The sequence below is a fragment of the Rattus norvegicus genome, chromosome X (assembly GCF_036323735.1).
Source record: "Rattus norvegicus strain BN/NHsdMcwi chromosome X, GRCr8, whole genome shotgun sequence".
Classification (NCBI taxonomy): Eukaryota; Metazoa; Chordata; class Mammalia; order Rodentia; family Muridae; genus Rattus; species Rattus norvegicus.
This window is the reverse complement of record NC_086039.1, coordinates 154,710,748-154,731,539: the sequence shown is the minus strand read 5'-3', so window position 1 is coordinate 154,731,539 and position 20,792 is coordinate 154,710,748. Positions and strand designations below refer to the sequence as shown.

Genomic DNA, 20,792 nt, shown 5'->3' with positions numbered 1-20,792 from the left:
TTTCATTTGTTTATTGATCTGCATTTCTTCCCTATGAACTATCTGCTGGAGGGCTTGAATCTTTATTAAAATACAAGCTATGTTATTTTCACAAAGGGACTCATGGGGTGAAGCACACTCTCCCTTCAAGCCAAGCTTCTTCATATGAAATGTGTCATCGTTTTCCTTAAGGTGGTACTCTGCTGGGATCAAACACATCAAGTTAATTACATGCAAGTTTCAGGCTGAACCCTGAAAGCTCTTACAAAGAGAGGGTTTCTAACCACACAAGTTTCTCTCTCTCTCTCTCTCTCTCTCTCTCTCTCTCTCTCTCTCTCTCTCTCTCTGTTGTGTGTGTGTGTTGTGTGTGTTGTGTGTCTGTGTGTCTGTGTTGGCTGCCTCATCACCTGCTTCCAACAATACCTCTTAGTCATTAGCCTCTTCCAGCTGTTAAACAAACTGAGTTCTCTACTCAGATTCCTGTTTCCACCTGCTTTGGCAGCCAGTGGTGAGAGATGGCAGAAACCCAAGCCTGGAGTCAGTTACCAGAAAGTGACTCTTATCCTTTCAGTGGGGCATCTTGGATAAGCTGCTTCTTTTGATTCTCTAAACCACAGCTTCCCATCTTCATGTGGAGGATTGAGCCAAACCAGAATTTCAAACTGTGTATTATGGTTTCATGGATGTGCACTGGGAGAAAACAGGTTTCATAGCAGACCCTAACTCTCTCCTCATAGACCATTGTGATCTTAACACTTTCTTCTTTTGAGTTCCTATATGTTCTAGTTCTTCTTTTGAGTTCTATATGTTCTATATGAGTTCTATATGTTCTAGTTCTTTTGAGTTCCTATATGTTCTAGTTTCATTTCTGCCCAGAAAATGAAATACCCTGACAACAAGCAGCTTGAGGCAGAAAGGGATGATTATTTGGCTCACAATTAGAGTCCATTATTGGGAGGAATTCAACTCAGCAGCTTCAAACAGCTAATCACATCATATCAACAGTTCGATTCTTGCATTCTTACATAAACTACTTTAAACTAGACAATCCACAGGCCAATCTAATGCAGAAAGTCCTTCACTGAGACCATCTATCTTCCCAGGTAATTCTAGTAGGCAGTTTCAAGCTTACAATGTTAATTATCATGCCATGTAATAATTCAGACAAAGGTCTTGAGAGAAATCCTAAATGCCATTGGATGAAATGACCTCCTGCCTCCAAGGCCTGCCCTCAGCCCCTCTTAGAGAGCTGCACTCCCCCAGCTCAAGCAAAAGAACCTAGCAGATCATACCATCCTGGCAGCTAATGCAGTTTATAGGCCAGTAAACAATTCTTCAGCTGGTACTGATGTCACTCTTCAAGTCCCAGGTTGCTACCCCCACTAGACAGGAAGAAGGGGGCCCAGGGAAGCCTTAAAGAGACAGGATGTACAAACAAAAGGGCTCAGAGCTGAGCTGCAAAGAACTGAAGTTGACATAGAGAAGGAAGGTCTTTGGGAACAGCGGGAACAAAACAAAAAGTGTCAGGGCCCTTTTCATGATAATAATTCGGGTGATCCATGAGCATAAGAGGTCTTCCAACTTCTAGTGTCTTCTTCAGTCTCACCAGGATTTTAAATTTTTATGGTAAAAGTGTTTCTGCCTATCTTGTCAAATTATCTGTATGGTATTTTTGAGGCTACTGGGAATGGGAGTCTTTTCTTTCTTAGCGTATTTGTTATTGATACATTAAAAAAGCTACTGATATTTGTGGACTGGTTTCATAATATGTTACTCTGCTGAAATAAATACATCAGATTTGGAAAGCAAACATGAAATTTTCTCTCACATGTGAAACACACACACACACACACACACACACATAAAATGTGGGTTTTCCTTTTTTCCTTTTAATGTCTCCTTTTCTTACAAACCATAACCAGTTCTCTTTACTCCCAGCCAGCCCTCCTCCCTACAAGCCCTCCTCCCAGTTTCCATGCCAGACCACTTCAAATATTTCTCCCAACCCTTCCTCTCTCAGTTCCCCAACACTGTGCAGTCCGTTCTCCCAGTTTTCACAATCCTAGCAGCTCCAAACTGTAACTGTTCTTGCCTATCTGCTGAGCTCAGCTTTCAAGCGATAGATAAAGAGCCATGTAATATGAAACATTCTGTTCCTAGCACAGAAGTCATGCTTGCCATGTTCAGGACAGCTAGAGTCCCTTCAAAGACAATGGCTCCAGTGGCCTCATGGGGCCTCCCAGAGCATATCTTCAACCCAGTACAACTGGCCAGTCCTGTCTTCAGGACTCAGTATGGTTGAGCCATCACCATTCTGGCAAGCATAGCTCTTCCAGGCCTTGCCCTGCTTCCCTTTTCCCTCTGCCTTGCTGAAAAACCCTTAAGTTACAATCCTACCTTTAGCCTCCAAAGTCTATTTCCTTATTTGGCCACCTCCTCCTCTTGAGACTGATTGCCAAGGTCAAGCTGTCAAAGTATTGAAGTCCAGAAATCAACAGCCCCCTTTGGACACTGACAAAAGGACAAATCAGCAACTTACAGATTGGGGAAGGATCTTCACCAACTCTACATCTGACAGAGGGCTAATATCCAAAATTTACAATGAACCCATGAAGCTAGACACCAACAAACCAAATGATCCAGTTAAAAATGGGGTACAAGGCTAAATAGAATTGTCAACAGAGGAATCTTAAAGGTTCAAAGTCCTTAGTCATATGGGAAATGCAAACCAAAACAACCCTGAGGCTCCATCTCACACTGGTCAAAATGGCTAAGATCAAACACTCAGGTGACAGCACATGCTGTCCAGGATGTGAGCAAGGGGAACACTCCTCCATTGCTGGTGGGAGTGCAAACTTGAACAACCAATCGGAAATCAATTTGGCAGTTTCTTGGAAAAAGTGAGAATAGTTTTTCCTCAAGACCCAGCTAGACTACTCCTCATCTTGTGCCCAAAAGATGCTCCAACATCCCACAAAGACACTTATTCAACTATGCTCATTGCAGATTTATTTGTAATAGCCAGAAATTGGAAACAATCTAGACGTCCCTCGACTGAAGACTGAATAAAGCAAATGTGGTCCATCTACACAGTGGAATTCTATTTAGCTTTGGAAAACTAAGACATCAGGAATTTTGCAGGAAAATAAAGAAAACTTCAGAATATCATCCTGAGTGAGGAAACCTAGTCCCCAAAGGACATGCGTGGTATGTACTCACTTATAAGTGGATGTTAGCCATAAAATACAGGTACCGTGCTACACTCCACAGACCCAGAGAAGCTAAACAAGAAGGAAGGCCCAATCAAGAAAGCCTGATTCTCACTTAGAAGGGGAAATAAAATAGTCATAGGAAGCAGATGGAGCGAGGGAACTGGGAAGGAGGGGTATGGGGAGGGGATTGGGGGCTTCAGGATCAGGTTAGGGAAGGACAGGAGAGATGGCTACCATAGCTATGAAAATAAATGGACATCTGCAACTGAAGGGAGAAAGGAGGTAGGGGGCATCTCTAGGAAGAGACCTGGGAGAAAGGAGGTGCCCAAGAATCAGTGGGGGTGTTCTTAGCTGTGACTCACAGCATTGGGGATATGGAACCTAAAGAGCACCTCCTGTAGCCAGAACCCCAGTGGAGCGATAGAGACACCAGTCCACCCAAAAATTTTAACGCAAAATTTCTCCTGCCTATAAGAAATGCAGGCATATGGGGATGGAGCAGAGACTAAGGGAATGGCCAACCAATAATTAGCTCAACTTGAGACCCATCCCTTGGCAAGCACCAATTCCTAACACTATTAATGATACTGTTATGCTTGCAGACAGGAGCATGTCATCCTCTGAGAGGCCTCACCCAGCAGCTGACTCAGACAGACACAGATACCCACAGCAAACAGTGGATGGAGCTTGGGGACTCTTATGGAAGAATAGGAGGAAAGTTTGCAAGCCCCGAAGGGGACAGGAACTCCACAGGAAGACCAACTGAGTTAACTAACCTGGACCCTTAGGGCTCTCAGAGACTGAACCACCAACCAAAAGCATACGCAGGCAGGACCTAGGCCTCTCTACACATATGCAGCAGATGTGCACCTTGGTCTTCATGTGGGTCCTGAATAACTGGAGCAGGGGCTATCCCAACAAAAGCTGTTGCCTGTCTGTGGGATATGTTCTACTAGGTGGGCTGTCTTGTTTGGCCTCAGTGGGAGAGGAAGTACCTAACCTCTCAGAAACTTTAAGTGCCAGGGTGGGGGATACCTAGGGGACTCCCACTCACTCAGAGGAAAAGGGGAGGGGTGAAGTGGAAACTTTAAAAGTCTTTTGGAGAATCAGTTGTGTTGGATGGTGTTTTGCTGGGGCAAACATGTGAAGGAGTGTTTTCCTGAAGTGGACACAGGAGAGAGGATGTTCTGCTAAAGCAAGCACATGAAAGGACATGTGATGAAGGATTCTTTGCTAACAACACACATGCATTGGTCTGCCTTGCATTGCATAGTTGAGCTGCCTTTGTTGGGGCTCTACAGGCTCAAGCTGATTGGATGCATGTGCTGAGGCAAGACCCGTGCTGAGGCTTAGCACGTGGAGGACACATGATGTTTGGAGGGATATAAACAGGACTCAATGGACAGTGACTGAGGCTGACGTAGGCCTGCTTATAGAGCTAGCTGTGCAACATTCATGGCTCTCCCTTCTTCCTTGATCTTCGCTTTCCCGAGAAAGGCACAGACAAGAACTTCTCCTGGTGTTCCTCCTGGTTCCTCCAGGCTGAAGCCTGGCTGTCTCTGCTAGGTAGTGCTACCTCTGTTGCTAATCTGACTCTACCAAACTGGACTGCTGGTGTCTCTGTGAAGTGTTTGCGAGCGGATTGAACTGTGGCTGTCTGCTGACCTGTGAACCAAACTGCTGATTTCCAGACAACACTAATAGAAGTTGCTCCAAAGAACCTTTCTAAACAGGTTCTCTTCCCCCACATCCTTTCTTTTCCACTAGCACTGGTGGGTGGTGGGCTACAAGTGAGGTTAAAGCATTTAAGAAACATCAATAAAAATAGGATTTGAAAAAAATTAAAGTTGCAGAGGGGGCATGGGGGAAGGATTGTGGGAGGAGGTGAGTAGGAGGGGTCAGTGAGTGGGATGTAAAGTGAATAAGTAAAATTAAATTAAATTTAAACAAAACAGGGCTTCACAGGATGGAACAATAAAGAACCATAATTTAAAAAAAAACCTTTTGACTTACCTAATTAACATGCCAAATCAAAGTTAAACAGCTCATTCTAGCATGGGGTTTCCTATTTTACCTTTAAAAACCAACATTTGCCTATGGGCCAAGTCTTTCTCCTCTATGTCCAGGGGCAGTCCTTTGACTCCCTAGGACAAATACTCTTCTGCCCTCCCTTGTTCCCTTTTATCTTCTTTCTCATTCCCTATCTTCTGTTCTCACCTCTCATTCCCTGCCCTCTGTCCCTCTGGGGCAAATAAATCTCCTTTTTGCAGAGTTGTCTTGGAGTCCCAAGCCAGGTTGCTTTCCTCAGCTCCACATCCTCCATGTCATGCCCATGACTTGTCTCACAATGAATCTCCAATCTGTTTTCCCCAACCTGTTGCTCCTCCAGTAACCCTGCCCACAGTGAATGGACACACCCTTTAAATCTGAATGTTTCCTACCTTTTCTAATTATCAGCTCCCTTTCAGGGTTCTGCCTCATAGTTATAGTTCTCTCAGGGTGAACCAAAGATTCTAACAAAAGAATCAACCGGGCTCATTTAGGTAACAAATTCATGGTCCCAAGACCCTACTGGGGTTTCAAAATATTCACAATGTTCATTTTAAATGCCACTTGGCCATAACAAAACCTTACCATTACTATATTTCTCTTTGTCCCCTCTAGCTGCTATCTCTTGTCAGGATGGTTGCAAATGTTTGTGCTACCTACCTGGCCATTTGTGGGTTGTTTGTTTTTTTAAATCTTCTTTAGCCCATTCTCCATATAGCAGATAAGAGCACACCTGGACAAGTCTTCTTGCTCTTTAAAGCACCCCTCTATACCCTCCCACTCTTACTAGGGCAGATCCATTCTGAACATGGCCTAAATGGCCTTGTAGCTCGTCTTGTACAGGACTTTCCCTCATGCAACCCTGGCATCCCATTTCCTTAATAACAGTATGGGCTTGCTAGACCCTGGAGTTTTTCATATATTATACTCCTGTCATTGATTTCACTCCCATGTTCTCTGTCTCAGTAATGTCTAATAATTATTTGAGCTGATCATGATGTCCTCATGAAGACATTCTCATAGAACCTCCATACCCAGCCCTGGCGGTCATCTCCATATTCCAAGTTCTATGTCTATTCTTAATTATGGAATTTTATGTCTCACTTCTAGCAGTATTCAGTGCCGATGGTGGCTGGAACCTGGCATGGTGCACTGTATACGTTCTGGAACCTTGAAGCCTAGCTTGCTAATGTTCTCTCAGCACCTAACTTTTATGTGCTTTCAGCTTTAAAGTATCATCACTGACTGCCACACCCATTGAGTTCCTGGGATACAGTACCACCCACCTAATATAAAGCACTGTCTTGTTTCCTGCTTTATTTTATTTTACTTTATGTCATATGTATGAATGTTTTGCCTGCATGCATCATAGGTGTATAGTACCAGCAGAGGCCAGAAAATGTAAAAGTGTCAGATCCCCTAGAACTGGAGGAACAGATGGTTGTGAACCACCAGGTCGGTGCTGGGACCTGGACCTGGACCAGCTAGAAGAGCAGCCAGTGTTCTTAACTGCTGAACCATCTCTCTAGCCCCAATGGAATCTTGTTTTTAATATCAATACACTAGTTGAACTGAATAATCCCATAGTTTGAAGTCTTTGGCAAGATTGCAGGAAGTCACTCTTATTATCGGAGTTCCTACACTTGTGAATCTTGAAAACAGTATTTGTCATCTAGAAAACTCATGAAAGGTCCTTTTGTCTTTTCTTTGGGTGTTAGGCTCTCACATTATATCCCAGGAGGGGCCCAAGGGAAAGAAATCATCCTAAAGCTTTTTCCTTTCCCAGCATCACTAACCCAGGGGACTCTTGGTAGTTGTCCTGGGTGTATCTACCAGTATCAGGAAAGCAATAGTTCCAGAGCTGATTTGAACATAGCCAGATAGACAATATCAAAGAAAAGCCATGATATTCACCCTACTGCTTTTTTGGAGTGTGTGTGGTTTGCTAAAGTTTGGGGGAAACCACAAGGACTCCCCCTGTCATGGGTGGAGTGTTCTGAACTGAACATACCCCCAATTCATATATTGAGTTACAACATTAAGATCTTGCAAGTGATAAAGTGAATAAAATGAACTCTTTAAGATGCTCCTGAGCCTGCGTGACTGGTCCTCCCAAAGAGGAATACAGATAAGCACAGAAAGAAGACTGTGTGAAGACAGAGGGAGAAGGGAGCTATCTATAACTCAAGGAAATAGGCCTTAGAAGGAGTAAACTTTACAGGGATATTCATCTTGACTTTTGATCTCCAGAACTGCAAGGAAATAAGTTCTCATATAAATAAATCACCAGACCCTGCAGGTTTTTGATGACAGCCCTAGAAAGTTAAGTCATGGCACTGAGACTTTAATTAGAGAGCATGACTAGTCAACACATTTGCTTTTAATTGAACACTTACTATAAGCCAAGCACCATGCTATGCTCTAGGGATGAAGTGGAAAAATCTTTTACATGGTTACTGCACTTCTGAGGTTAACAGTAGAACAGGAAAGGCAGGGACATGCTGAAGGAAGGCACAATCAACACGAAAGCCAAACTCAGACCTTTCTCTGAGGGAGGTCCTACAGTGCCATTGGAATAGCATGAGGAAAGATAATTGAGAAAAGTTCTACAATTGTGAGATGAACCTAGCCCCTATTCCCCATAAGCCCTTGGTCAAAGGGATGCCCAATCAGGCTATGCTTCCCTTGGATGTGAAATAAGAGTTGATTATAAACCCAGTGTCAGGACTAGAGAGGTGGCTCAGCGATTAAGAGCACTGAACCTCTTCCTGAGGTCCTGAGTTCAATTCCCAGCAACCACATGGTGACCCACAACCATGTAATGGGATCCAATGCCCTCTACTGGTGTGTCTGAAGACAGTGACAGTATACTCACATACATGAAATAAGTAAATAAAATCTTTAAATCTAAAAAGGCTTAAAAAAGAATAAACGCCGTGTCTTGGGAGGACTGGTTCAGTTCATAATGGTACAGGGCATATCACAAATTACGTATTCAATAATTTCTAGCTGTGAGAGTTTAGAAACAGCCTATGCGTCCTCCTCTTGACACTTCAGAAGTCCAGGGCCTCTTGATATATTAGTTTCCTTGCAGGTGATAGCCTGCAGCCCCAAGGTATTTATCTTTGGGGAGAATAACCTGGAGCTTCAAAACCTGAGCCCAGACTTCACTTAACCAGGAATCTGGTGACTAGGAAGGTGACTAGGAAGTTGCTAAACAAGATCTGTGACAGATCTTACTAACCCCATCCCACAGGGGGATGGATCAGAAGATCATATTACACACTGTAAGCACAAACTTCAGAATCCAGACTATCTCTGCTTGAACTGGCTCCTAAACTGGTTTGGGCTGTTTCCTTATCTATACGATCTGACTTTTGGTTCCACAAGTTTGACCACCATACTTCCTTCCTTTGGCCAAATATGGGTAGTCTTCCAGGATCTATGATGGACCAGGACAAGGTACAATTGGATGCCATTTGATCTTTATTTTTAACCATTATATTCTTAAACAGAAAGAGACAAAATTAACAGCTAAATTCAACAATTGTAAAAAGGGAGACAGAAAGCGTGCTTGAGAAAGGTCAGAAGCAAGTTGGTTTGTTGCCCCCAGGCCCCATTTGAAATCCCAACATATGACTGAATGAACAGATGCCCCAGCTGACATCAGTCAACACATGAATATGAGCACAGTTTCAAATGGTACCAAAATTAATCCATTTCACAGTAAGCACTTCTAGAAGCTCAGGGTTGCCACTGTCACAAATTCACAATGACAGAGTGAAATAGCAGGTGGATTCAGGCCTGGGAAAACAGCATCAGAGAGGCAAGACAGGTTGGGTGGCAAAAAGCAGCTGGAGGGTTGGTCCCAATCCTAGATATCAGTCTTTATGCTCGCTGGAGGCTGGAGAAGGGCAGGCACGTTCAGCAGTCAGATAGCAGTACAGTGAAACAACTGCTGAGGCATGGAGCCAAGGGTGTGTGCTATTTGGAGACTTTGTCACAGAAATTCTTGCTAGAGACAGTTTCTCCTTCCACAGCCTGGGAAAGGAGACACTCTACCATCTGAAGTCTCGGGGATGAGTGAGAGCAGGCAGTCAGTTAGTGCAACGTCTGTTTTACAGAACACTTACAAAGACACATACTTGTGTTTAAATTGCAGTCAAGATTACACACTAATTTATTCACAGGATAAGCACAGACATGGAGTGAAAGGCTGCAATATCTAACATCCCCACAATGAAGAGAGAACAAGGGATCACCCTGCACAAAAAGAGCCTTACACACAAGAACTGCTAAACTCCAAGCTGAAGGCACAATGAAGGGACCCTTGGTACCTTGAGCATCTCCTTTGAAAAGGGTATCCATTTTAAACAGGATTCTGTTACACATATGAAGACAGAATGAAGGGAAGACACTTTCAAATATTTTTATATAGCAAGAAGAGCAGTTACTGTGAATTATCTCAAATTTGGATTTCCTCTAAGTTCTGAATTAGTGTGCACAAATTAATGGGCTTTTACTGTAGTTGGAAGCAGTTTGATTGCAGCAATCTAAAATTAGCTAATTATACTGATTAGTATTAGGAGATTTCTGTGTGGAAGATGTGACTGTTTTGGAATCAGTGATGCCTGTGAATGGAGCTTCAGCACTTGTCAAGCTGAAAAGCAGCCCAGCCCAGCAGCTCAGGATCGACTCAACCTCTTTCTGCCATCTTCCTCTCACTTGAATTCAAAGACAATCCAGTGGCAATGTTTTTCTTTTTCTTTTTTTTTTTCTTGGTTTTCTCATGGGATACCATTTGCTTGTCAAAAGATCTGTCAACTCTGTCTGGGATCTGGGGAGTTACCATCCAGTGGGAGAGAGGAAGCATCTGGCTCTAACTGCTTAAACAAAATCACTGTTGTCCCTGATCCCTAATGTTTGGACTACCAAAAAGACAATATCTAAACAATTGGGCAGATGCTTGTTTGCTGGAGCACCCTAAGGAATTCACACTAATGGCAGTGGAATTGGCAAGTAGCAGAAGAGGCCTCAGTTTCCTGGGTGGAACTGCTCAGCCAGGGCGCAACACAGCTGTGCAGGGATATGCACATGCCAGGCACCTGTGCGCCCCACTCTTTCTCTTGTGCTTTCATTTTGAAAACCCAAAGTGATGGGCAGTCTGGGAGGGGACAGACAGGGTTGCCATTCTTGTTTAAAAAGTCTTATAAAGGGTTTTGGTTGAAAACAAATGACAGTCATATTTTAAAGCCTTTTCATTTTTAGTGAAAAATATCTAAATAACTAGCCCCCACCATTCTCAAAGTCAATAGTCACACATCTATGTGCGCGTGCACTCGCGCGCGCGCGCGCACACACACACACACACACACACACACACTCATTCCCTACCTGTCTGTGTCTCACACATATTCATTCTCTGCCTCCGTCTCTGTCTCTGTCTGTCTCTGTCTCTCTGTCTCTCTCCCTCTATCATGCAAGCACACGCACACGCACACACACACACACACACACACACACACACACACACACACACACACACACACAGGTGTGCTTAGATTTCCTTTAGTTGCTGACATCTACAGAAATAGGAGCTGAAGCAGGGGTCACCATGCCCAAAAGACATGTGAGTGGGAGGGGATCCCACAGAATCCAGGCCCCACAGATGAAGACAGTGTTTTCTTCAGAGCAGATCTCTCCTGGGACAAATAGAATCACACACCAACTATCATTTCATAGAAGCAATGAGAAAAAACAATGTGCCCACATGCGCACGCGCGCGCGCACACACACACACACACACACACACACACACACACACACACCTTAAACAAAATGTGGCTACTGGAGTGTTAGCATTGTATCAAGTCAATGTCTATACAAAGACAGAGTTCGAAAAGTTATGTACAGGGCATTCATAAAAGCCAAGTATGCACCTTGAGGAATTATGCCCATTATAGGTACTAAATACTATGCTGTAAAAACCATTGCAGAGGCCTTGGCACAAGTCACCTGGAAGAGAGCTATGAAGCACCTGACCTAGAGCCCACATGCCACGTCCAAGGAGCTGCTTCTCACTCACCCTACATCCAGTCCTCAGCCCCTAGGGGCTGCATGTCACTCTCTATAGGCCTTGGGAGTCAGATCCTGCTCTTATCTACATATCTCTAGCCTCTAGCTGCCAGGCAGCTCAACAGCAAAACCTCAACAGAAGCCAAAGGCAGTGAGCATTCCTTGACATATTTTCTGCGACTCTGGTCAGTGGAGCCTATGCCTGACTCTCTGCTACCTGGGGGATGAGTCACATTGGGGTAAATCTGTTTTCATGTATCTCAGGTCACAGTCTGGCACCAGCTTAACAAAATGCTGGGAAATGCTGGGCTGGCCCCATAGCTTTCACCTTCCCAATATGAATCTCCAATGTGTCTAGATGAGATTGATCCCAATCTCTATCATGAAAAAAGAAGCAGGGGACTTCTGAGCCCCATATCCCTTCATGTGAAAAGGCAATATCAAGAGACTAATGGAGTGAAAGAATAAAAGAAAAACTGGAAGGAAGGAAAGGGGAAGAGGAAAGACACAAAGGAATAAAAACAGGAAGGAACATAGGAAGGAGGTCCAAATGGAGGGAAAGGAGGAAGAGCCTCTGGGGAGAGAGGAAGGCCCACAAAAGGTAAAATGGAAAGAGATTGACTCCTCAGGTTGACACTCAACATCAGAGACATTGGAAGTCCTCTGCTAAAACCAGTCCCTTACAGCTACTACTCATTTCTAAAAGAATCTTGCTGTGGGCAAACTTCACTGGTTCCATGGTGCTGCAAGCACTTCATAAGCATCAGCTCCTTCAGCCTCTAATGGGCCAGAGAGGTAGGGGAGCCACAGGGTTGAGTTATCCAAGCTGGCAGCCACACTGGGGCAAGTATATAAGCCTGACTAGAAACACACCCCTGGGAAAGTCACTAGCTCTGGAACAGCCTCTAGAAGTCATCTGGGGCCTCAAGGCAGGACTGTGCTCAAGGAATGCATCTCAGTGTCTGCCTTGGATGGCTGTTTAGACAGAAGGAAGCTTGTCAACTCTGTGGGTTGGAAACCATTGCAGTTGCCAGCAGACCCACGCTATGCACTCTTTTTGGGCCCCACAAAAATGTGCTACATATTTTTAAGCACCACAGAGGAAAAATGATTTGGCATAGAGGCCAGGAGAATACAGTTGGGGCGGGTAGAGATGGTATCAACAGTGTCTTTTACTTTATCACTAACAGTTAAAGAGCAAGTCACCTCTGTCTTCCAAAGCCTCATTGAAAACAGATCAGCCCCTGGCCATAGCAAAGCAAACCCCAGGTGGGCTTTAGACCCTAGGTCATGGGCTCCCCCACCAAGAAAAATTTAAGACACACTTCGGAACTTCTTCCTGTAAGGGCACCATCATTAGGAGAATCACAATCTAAATTTCAAGTTCAATGCACCTATTTACAAAAAAAAAAAAAAGAAAGAAAGAAAGAAAGAAAGAAGGAAAGAACAAAAAAAGAAAAAGAAAAAAATATCCTAAAACTTCAAAGCCAGATAGCACAGTGCCAAGGAAGGAGGTGGAGCTCATGGTTTTAACTATCCTATGGATTGATCAATCCCACAAAGGAAGAATCTTGAGCTCTCTGTGCCAGTCTGTAATAGCCAGGGAGGGGCCCTGGACTCCATGAAGGAAGGGTTATCAGTTTCCCCACAACAGAGTACTCCAGGGCTACACCTGGGCTAATGCCAGTGGGGAGTGGTTTAACACAGCTGGTACACATCAGAAACAAGATGACAGAGTTCAAGTGGGCCCCTCGATTGGTCTGGAAAAAGGAGCTCTGCCACCCAGTCCCCTTCCCTCCTCCTTCCCTTGCCCTGTCCTCCTGCCAAGTTGCTCTCCACATAGATTTTACCCTGGTCAGGAGCATAGGGGTGGGTGTTGGAGGAAGGCTGTGCCAAGGTCTGTTCAATTGATGACTTTTGGAGGGCTCCAGATGGTCCAGGGTCTATAGTTTTCATCTATGGTTCATTATTTGTTATGATTTGTGTTTTGTTCCTAGTTCAATCATTTCTGTTCTCATAAGTGAGAACAGGAAGAATGGAACTGTTGAGAAAAGAGAAACTGTATGGCTGGCTTGACCCCCTCTTCTCTGTGACCTAGATACCCAGACAGACAGGGGTACCCAGACAGTCCCACAGCCCCAGGGTTAGAATGAACCTGTGGTCATTCTAACCACAATCAATGCTATGGGATGGGTCCTTTGGCATAAGAGAAGCTGGTCCCTAATGAGAGGACAGGATAGTGGGGACTTGGTGGCAGTGGAGGAGGTCTGGAAGACCTGGACTCTCAAGTCTGTAGCTCTTCCCATGGGGGGGGGTCATGCACTTGTCCTATGCCTCCCCCGACCCCTGACACACAGACACACAGACACACACACACACACACACACACACACACACACACACCAACTGTTTCTACCAACTTACTTTCTACAAATCCACAATTAGGGAATTATTTGGCAACAAGGAGGCTAAGGCTGTTTTGTGGTGGCACAGTCTTTCAGAAGTCCAAAAGGAAGCAGGCTACCTCTGGCAGAGGCTTTTATACAGGCCAGGGCCTGTGCTCAGCTACTTGTCTCCACTGGGGCTGGCTGCCACAATCTCTTCATACTTTGGGGGAGGGTCACTGTAAGAGACACTGGCCTCCTCACTGGTGGCCTCTTGGGGTGCAGTCACCTCCTCATAGGAGGGGGGAGGGGTAGCACTGGATAGTCTGGAGAGAGAGAGCTCAGGGAGGTAGAGGGTACTCTCTAGCCTGACAGTTGTTCTGCCTCCCCGGCTGGGCCCCAGAACTATCTGTGGGTTATTGCCCGTCTCACGGTGCCCAGAAGACTCTCCCTGGCTATGCACAGTGCCTCTGTACACCATGACTCGGGGGAGGTTGTGCCCAGCGCGACTGGCTAGGTACCGGTTCTGAGCATAGGAGGGGTGGTGACGGGTTGCTTTCTGCAGCTGGCACCTCCAGATGATAAACAAGGCAATGACAATCAGCAAGACTACCCCCAGAAGGGGTACCACCACATACATGGCATCTGAGCTCTGCGAGGGATCTCGAACTGAGTACACTGCATTTGGGTATCCCTTCCAAAACTCCATCTGCAAAAGAAGAAGGGCCACTCAATCCTGAGGAAGACAGAACCAGGAAATGCTTACCTAACATCCATGTGTTAGATATCTGAGGCCTCCAGCAAGTCCTGTACCAAGGACAGGCTTGTGAGCCCTTCTCCACCCTGAGCCATCTTACTCGCCAGAGAGAACTGTCAGAGAGTCTAACAAATCCACCAACGTTGAGAAACAAAGCTCCCAGATGAGGAAGTTCACACAAATCATATAACAGACCTAGAAGGACACCCCAGCATTCCTTTTGGGCTCCAACAGGCAGAATATAGGCTGGGTTGGTAGTCTTCCCAGGTTTCAAACCTATTCCCATTATTCCCAATATTGCACCTCCTCCCAGAACCCAGCCCCAGGGAGTACATGCCGTTTTCTCTTTGTTCTCAAATACTTCCTTGACCTCTTCATAACTGCAGATCTCTTCCATGCACTCCCGCTCAATGGTGCCTTGACGTAGCTCCTCCAGAAACTCATTTGCACGGGGGAACCGTTTCAGGACTGCATGGGCATTCTTAGCTTCCAGGAACACTGAGAAGACAACCACAGTGAAGCAATTCAGTCCCTACAAACCAGACTGGCCCAATAATGAAGGAAATAGGGCAAATCCTGCAGGCCTGGAGCCAGGACTCCAAGCAAAAGCCTGGCCTATTGCAGTACTGATGGGAAGGCTGACTTTCTATGATGCTGTGCTCTCCAGCAGGAGCTCAGGGTCCCAAATTGGCCAAGGTCCCTCCCCATAGAAAGGAAAATGAGACACAACTGAGAAGGAACTTCAGGTGGAATAGGAAGAAGGACCAGTAAGAATTCTCTGTACTGTAGTCTTATATAGAAATATCCAGTAGTTTCTGTATCTTTCTTGAAACAGAAATGCCAGTGATCTTACCATGAGAGCTCTTCCAAGCTGCCATTTGTGAGACTAAAGTGGGGCATGAGCTGTGACTTTGGAGGACGATAGCAATCACCAAAGGTGAGACTGCTTCCTCCTCACAGTAAGTGATGCCCCTCTACGCCCAGGCTCCCAGGTCTGGCCTGCAAGCCTCTGTCCAAAGATCCATGAGCTGTTGCATTAGTGTACCCCAGAACCACTCAAGGAGAGAAAAGCTGAAAAGGTGGATGTGTTGCTTTTGCATGAGCCTGCCCAACTCAGATGGTTCCAGAAACATTCACTCACCAGCCATGATGCTTCCTCAGCTGCACTGTCTCACTTGCCTGTCAAGGGAGAAAAGAAAGTCATGGTGAAACCCTCTGGGGTATAGAATGTGACCTCCCACCAACCTGGCTAAAAGGTCAAAGCAGCATCCCATAAGGCACAGCACCTTCATACAGCCACTCCTAACTCCTGTTGCTTCTGCTTTGTCCCAAAAGACCTCTCCAGAACTCTCACTCTCCAAAGCCCAGCAGAGCCTTGCGCGCTCTCTCTCTCTCTCTCTCTCTCTCTCTCTCTCTCTCTCTCTCTCTCTCTCTCTCTCTCTCTCTCTCCTGTGAATTTGAAAGGAAAGCATCTGAGCTAACACTCCCTAACCCATCAATGAACCTTTATGAACCTTTGTCCTTCTTAATGGAAAGGACCCAGATACAGATTAGAAATCAAGCCCAGATATGAGGTCAAGTAGAGGCAAGGCTAAGCAAATTGACATAGAGACAAGACCTGGAATTGAATTTGATGGTGAAGATGAGTCCTAGACACCTCCAAAGATGAAAATGCTCACTGAACACCAAACTTAATGCAGCAACAACAGCCATCTCAAATATCCCAGCCTAGCTTAGGTTGACCTGCAGTAATCTATGGATATCTGTTGTGCAGGGTCATAGTCTTATACTCCCTGGTCCAATCCACTGAGCCCAAACTCAGACAATCTGCTTAACTCACTTTCACCAGAAAGAGAGAAGATGTTGAACTTCTCTGGAGGCAAGCACATCTTTTCTCTTAGCATTAAAAACTGCTGCAGCAGAGAACCTTGGTAGACATATTTAAAAGATCAACATGAAGACACAGGTCTAGGGATATAGCTTGTTCATACAGCATGTTCCAGGCATATCTAAGAATGTGGGTTTGTTTTTCAGGATCACAACTGACAACCAAGTAAGTCAACACAATACAATAAATCTGCGATGGTAACTTAGAGGAGAGGCCTCTATCAAGAAGTACCACCATAAAGCCTTTTTCTGCTAACACAATCCTACTCTTCTACTCATACACATATTCACACATATTCGGAAGCACTAAGCCATCAACATCTGGGAGCAATCACCCCTCAGTTCCCCTCCCCAAGCAGAAGCTCATGTTTTATGACTAATGGGATGTGAAACACATGAGCTTTGTAACCCATTATGCTACCCTTTTTGCCTAGGCTGCCAGGAAGTTCAGTATTAACAATGATGGCCAAATCCAAGTGCTCTGGAAGCCCAGCTATTGTGCGCATATGCTTTTCTCTACACAACTTGATAAAGTATTCTATTTATCATTCCAGAGTTTATTCCTATGGTGTGTTTAATATGTGGCTTCTACTCTGGAAGAATAAGGAGAATATAACCATGAATACAATTTAAATGATAGGGAAATAACTGATCTAATAGCCATCTGTACTATCATTGTATCACGGGGCTTTCTCCTTAGAACAAATGGAAAAATACCAACAGATTACTTCACTGAAATACCTCAAGTTTCAGTGACAAAAAGAGTACTATCAAAAAAAAAAAAACCTAGGGGGTCCATATAATAAGGATTCAGGAAGAATTGGATTAGGGACAGGGTCTTTTGGTTAAAGAAAAATAAAGCTGTCACATCACAGTTCGAGAAGAATGAGCAAAGCTTTCACTAATAAGAAAGCAAACACATCCCATTGCTTACCTATGTGAACTGCGGAGTTTAAAAAAATACACGGAAAAATTACATAAGAATTTTACATACAGCCATCTTTGGTCCCAACCCAACACTGGACTTCCGTGCATTCATACACACGCATACATCATAGCCCCAAGTTTGTGTTATCCTGGCCTGGAAAAGCCATTAGTTCATTTTGAGCCTCAAAGAAGCCAGGATCTCCCCCAGACAGTTCAGAGGACATTGACCACCCTATTTGCAATTTTGTAGCCACCACCACTGTTGCTGCTGCTATGAGGGCTTTTCCCCCTCCCTCCCCAAAATGTAGTGCCTGCTTCTTCCCCTATAAATACACCATCAATAGGCAGTTACTATGGCAACAGTGAGGAAGCACGAGGGCTCCAAGACAGAAAATGCAGCTGCAGTCACGCATGTATATGTCTCTCCAGCCCCTGGTGGATACTGTACAGCTGACTGTATGCTGAAAGAATTTTTAACCCACTCCCCACAGGAACACAGCTGAATCCTGACATTCTAGAAAGGAAGGAAGGCAGAGAACTGGCCACCACAAAGACCTTCCTTAACTCCACCCCAGGCTGAGGCCTCTGAATCCCAGTTCTCTGGGTCAAAACTCCCAAAGTACCTCCTACAGGGACTGATGGCCCCCTTGAGCACCTGGTGTACCAAGACCTGGCCTCCAAAGCTACTTCTCCAAATCCTGGCCCCTGTGGTTTCCATCACTCAGAACTGCTCGCCAGGAAAGGGTTCTGCGATTTCCAAATCTCATGATTCATCAATCCAGCACAAGACAACTCCCAAATTGTGCTTCAACTCAAACTCTGGGGTCTCTTGTTCCCCTTCTACTCATGCTGGCCCTGAAAGGGCCTGGCTTCACCCACCTTCGCTGGACACCAGCGCCCTTGTAAAGAACTCCTGCTTCTGGCCCAGCAACACTATTCTCCTAAGATCTACTCAAGAATCCAAACACCTTGGCCTGCCTGACCTCCAAATAAACTTCCCTCCCCAACAGTGCCTAGCTCCCAGCTCAGTGGCCCTGAACACCAAACCGTGCCCTCGGGCTTGGGGCATCCAAGCCAATGGCCTCACCGTTCTCCGGGCCCAGGAGGCGGCCGCCCTGTTTGCGCACGCAGCCCGCCACCCCTCTGCTGCTCCTCTTTGAGCAGGGCCCCTGTCCCCGCCCACCTGCTCCCCGTCGGCCAAGCCCCCGGCCCATCCCAGCGGTCTCCTCCCTTAGTCCCTCCCCGTCCCGCTTCCCACCCACCGGCCCTGGCGCCCCATCGCCCGCCAGGCCTGGGGCCAAAGAGCGCCTGGAGCCCCCGCCCCCCGCAGCCAGGCGCGCAGGCCTTGCCCATTACCTCGGCACCCCCTGCCTGCCCCTGCTTTCCTCTGGGGGCTCCGCCAGACCCTCCCCCCCGCACTCAGCCGAGCCAGCTCTGGCCTCGCGCCCCGCGCCTGGCGTGCCACTTGCGAGCGCCAAAACCGCCTTTCCCTGATAGCCAGGCCGCGATTGCCGCGCTGCACCGCGCACCAGGCCTCCGGGCCAGGAGAGGAAGAAGGGGTGGGGCCGGCTGAAGCGACCTAGGGCTTAGGTGGGGAAGGCCAGCAAGCTGGGCGGAGGGGCGGTGGCGCGCACCAAGCACTGCGCGCCCGCGCCCAACTCCGCCGGCGCCGCCCCTGCCTGCGCCCGTGCTGCTGGGGGGCGGGGCCTGACCGGCGGGCCTGGGACTCCCTGGGGACCCTCGGCCTCCACCCTGGCCCAGAGGTGACTCCTCGTGGCGCAAACCCTGCGAAGACCCGGCTCTTTACGTGCCCTGTCAAGGCCGGCGTTCCAGGCGTCTTGGAGCCGCAGAGTCCGATCTGCCTCCTGGGCCCCACCCAGGCTCACCTGCCATTCCAGCCAGCCTAGCCTGGGTACCTGCGGAGAAGAGAGGGGAGCATGACAGTTGGCCCAGAACGCCTTATGAGGCTCCTCGGGTCCGCAAAGAACAGGCCGAGTTGAGGCCCTGCTCCTTCTGCTAATGACTGAGTGACCTTAGTTTCTTCACTTACATCCATCCCCCACCCTGCCTGGGAATGGCAGGCTTTTCTCTGGAGAAATCTGAGAAATGGAAAGAATCCTGCCTGCTTTTTTCCCCCATTGGTCTGCAGCTAGAAGGAGAGGGAAAAGAAGAGGGGAAAAAAAGTCCTGCAAGGAGTGAATACACCTCAGCTGTGGGAGGTTCTACCTGGCTAGAGAAAGCTCTGGTAGGAGACAAGCATTGTTCTAGGAATTGAATTTGGACCAGAGAGATGATTAGGATATGGGTCTTGGGAAGCATAGGAGGTGCCCAGTGTGCCATTCTGGGTTAACAGAGAGGACTCTTTTCAGCACAACCCTGTGCCTAGAGTTGCTATCCTCCCTTAGGCACTGCATTTAATGGGAATGGGCCAGAATAAGTCAAAGATGGAAAGAAGTCCCAGGGTCCCCATTGGTCTAGCTTCCAGGGCTGATTCTCTGTTGCCCCAGGACCTTACACTTCTCTCTTTTTTATATACCCTATTGTTCTTCACCTGACCCCTAGAGCTGTTCCCTAAGAGCCTTCCTTGACCATGAGAGAGCCTCTGTAAGCTTTAGAAAAACCTTGGAAAACCAGGAGGTCAGCAATGCCCATGGGCATATTGCATGAAGAAAGATATGATGCCTTGTGGGTGAGAATGCCTTTGGTTGGTGCAAACAACTGTGTGGAGATGCTCTGGCTGGGTGGTAAGAGAGTTAGATGGAGTCATGGTCACTGGGGAAAATGATTAAGGTAGTTTCAGACCAGCAGCATATTCCTGAGCTCATTTCAAACCCAGGCCCTTGCCTACACAACCCCAAAGAAGGTGACAGAGTAGAGAGTACTTACTTGCACAAAAGAGTATGTGACATCTACTGTCCTCCCAGCACCTGAACTTGAGCTGCTTGCTTCAGCAATGCCAGCCTACCTCTAGCTCCTTCTCCACTCAACCTCTAGCTCCTTCTCCACTCAACCTCTAGTTCCTTCTCCACTCAGATGCCTTTCCTCCCACTATGGATCAGGGCGCTTTGTTCATTCTGCCTACCCAGTTCCAGTGAGATCTGTACTGTGAGGTCTTGCAAAGCCTTCCAGCCCTTCCCACATTGACCATTCCATTCTTAACATTGTCTACAGAGGCTGGAAGCATGAGGCCTCTGTGCATGGCAAGAGAGGAGAAGGAGGAAAAACAGGACCTCAAGAGCATGGCCCTGATCCACCTCTTGGCAGGACCACACATTTATATCTCTGTGCTCTTCAGCAAGTCAGTTGGTATCTCTGTGCCTCGGTTTGTTTATCTGCCAAATAGGAATGAGACTAAGAGTGCCTGCTCAAAGTGTTGTTCGGAAGATCATTGAGGTAATCAGTTAAATGGGGCCTGGTGTTTACAAATGAGCTTAAGACACAGTAAGTCTGGCTTGCATTCTGTGCATTGGGTGCATCCACTCTCTTAGAACCAGGGACCATGTATCTTTCTACATCACTGGC

The 20,792-nt window shown here is 46.6% G+C and overlaps 1 protein-coding gene across 6 annotated transcripts; it reads right to left on the bottom strand.

The window, feature by feature from the left end:
• Positions 1-180: 180 nt before the first annotated feature.
• Prrg3 (proline rich and Gla domain 3) lies at positions 181-20,294 on the bottom strand. Of its 6 annotated transcripts, XM_063279841.1 has the most exons (6): positions 20,157-20,294; positions 19,082-19,186; positions 15,598-15,635; positions 14,794-14,954; positions 14,338-14,408; positions 181-2,490 (listed from the first exon to the last, which is right to left on the bottom strand). In XM_063279841.1, the coding sequence occupies exons 3-6, from the start codon at positions 15,602-15,604 to the stop codon at positions 2,379-2,381; spliced, it is 351 nt and encodes a 116-aa protein (XP_063135911.1). In that variant the 5' UTR covers positions 15,605-15,635; positions 19,082-19,186; positions 20,157-20,294; the 3' UTR covers positions 181-2,378.
• Positions 20,295-20,792: the final 498 nt, after the last annotated feature.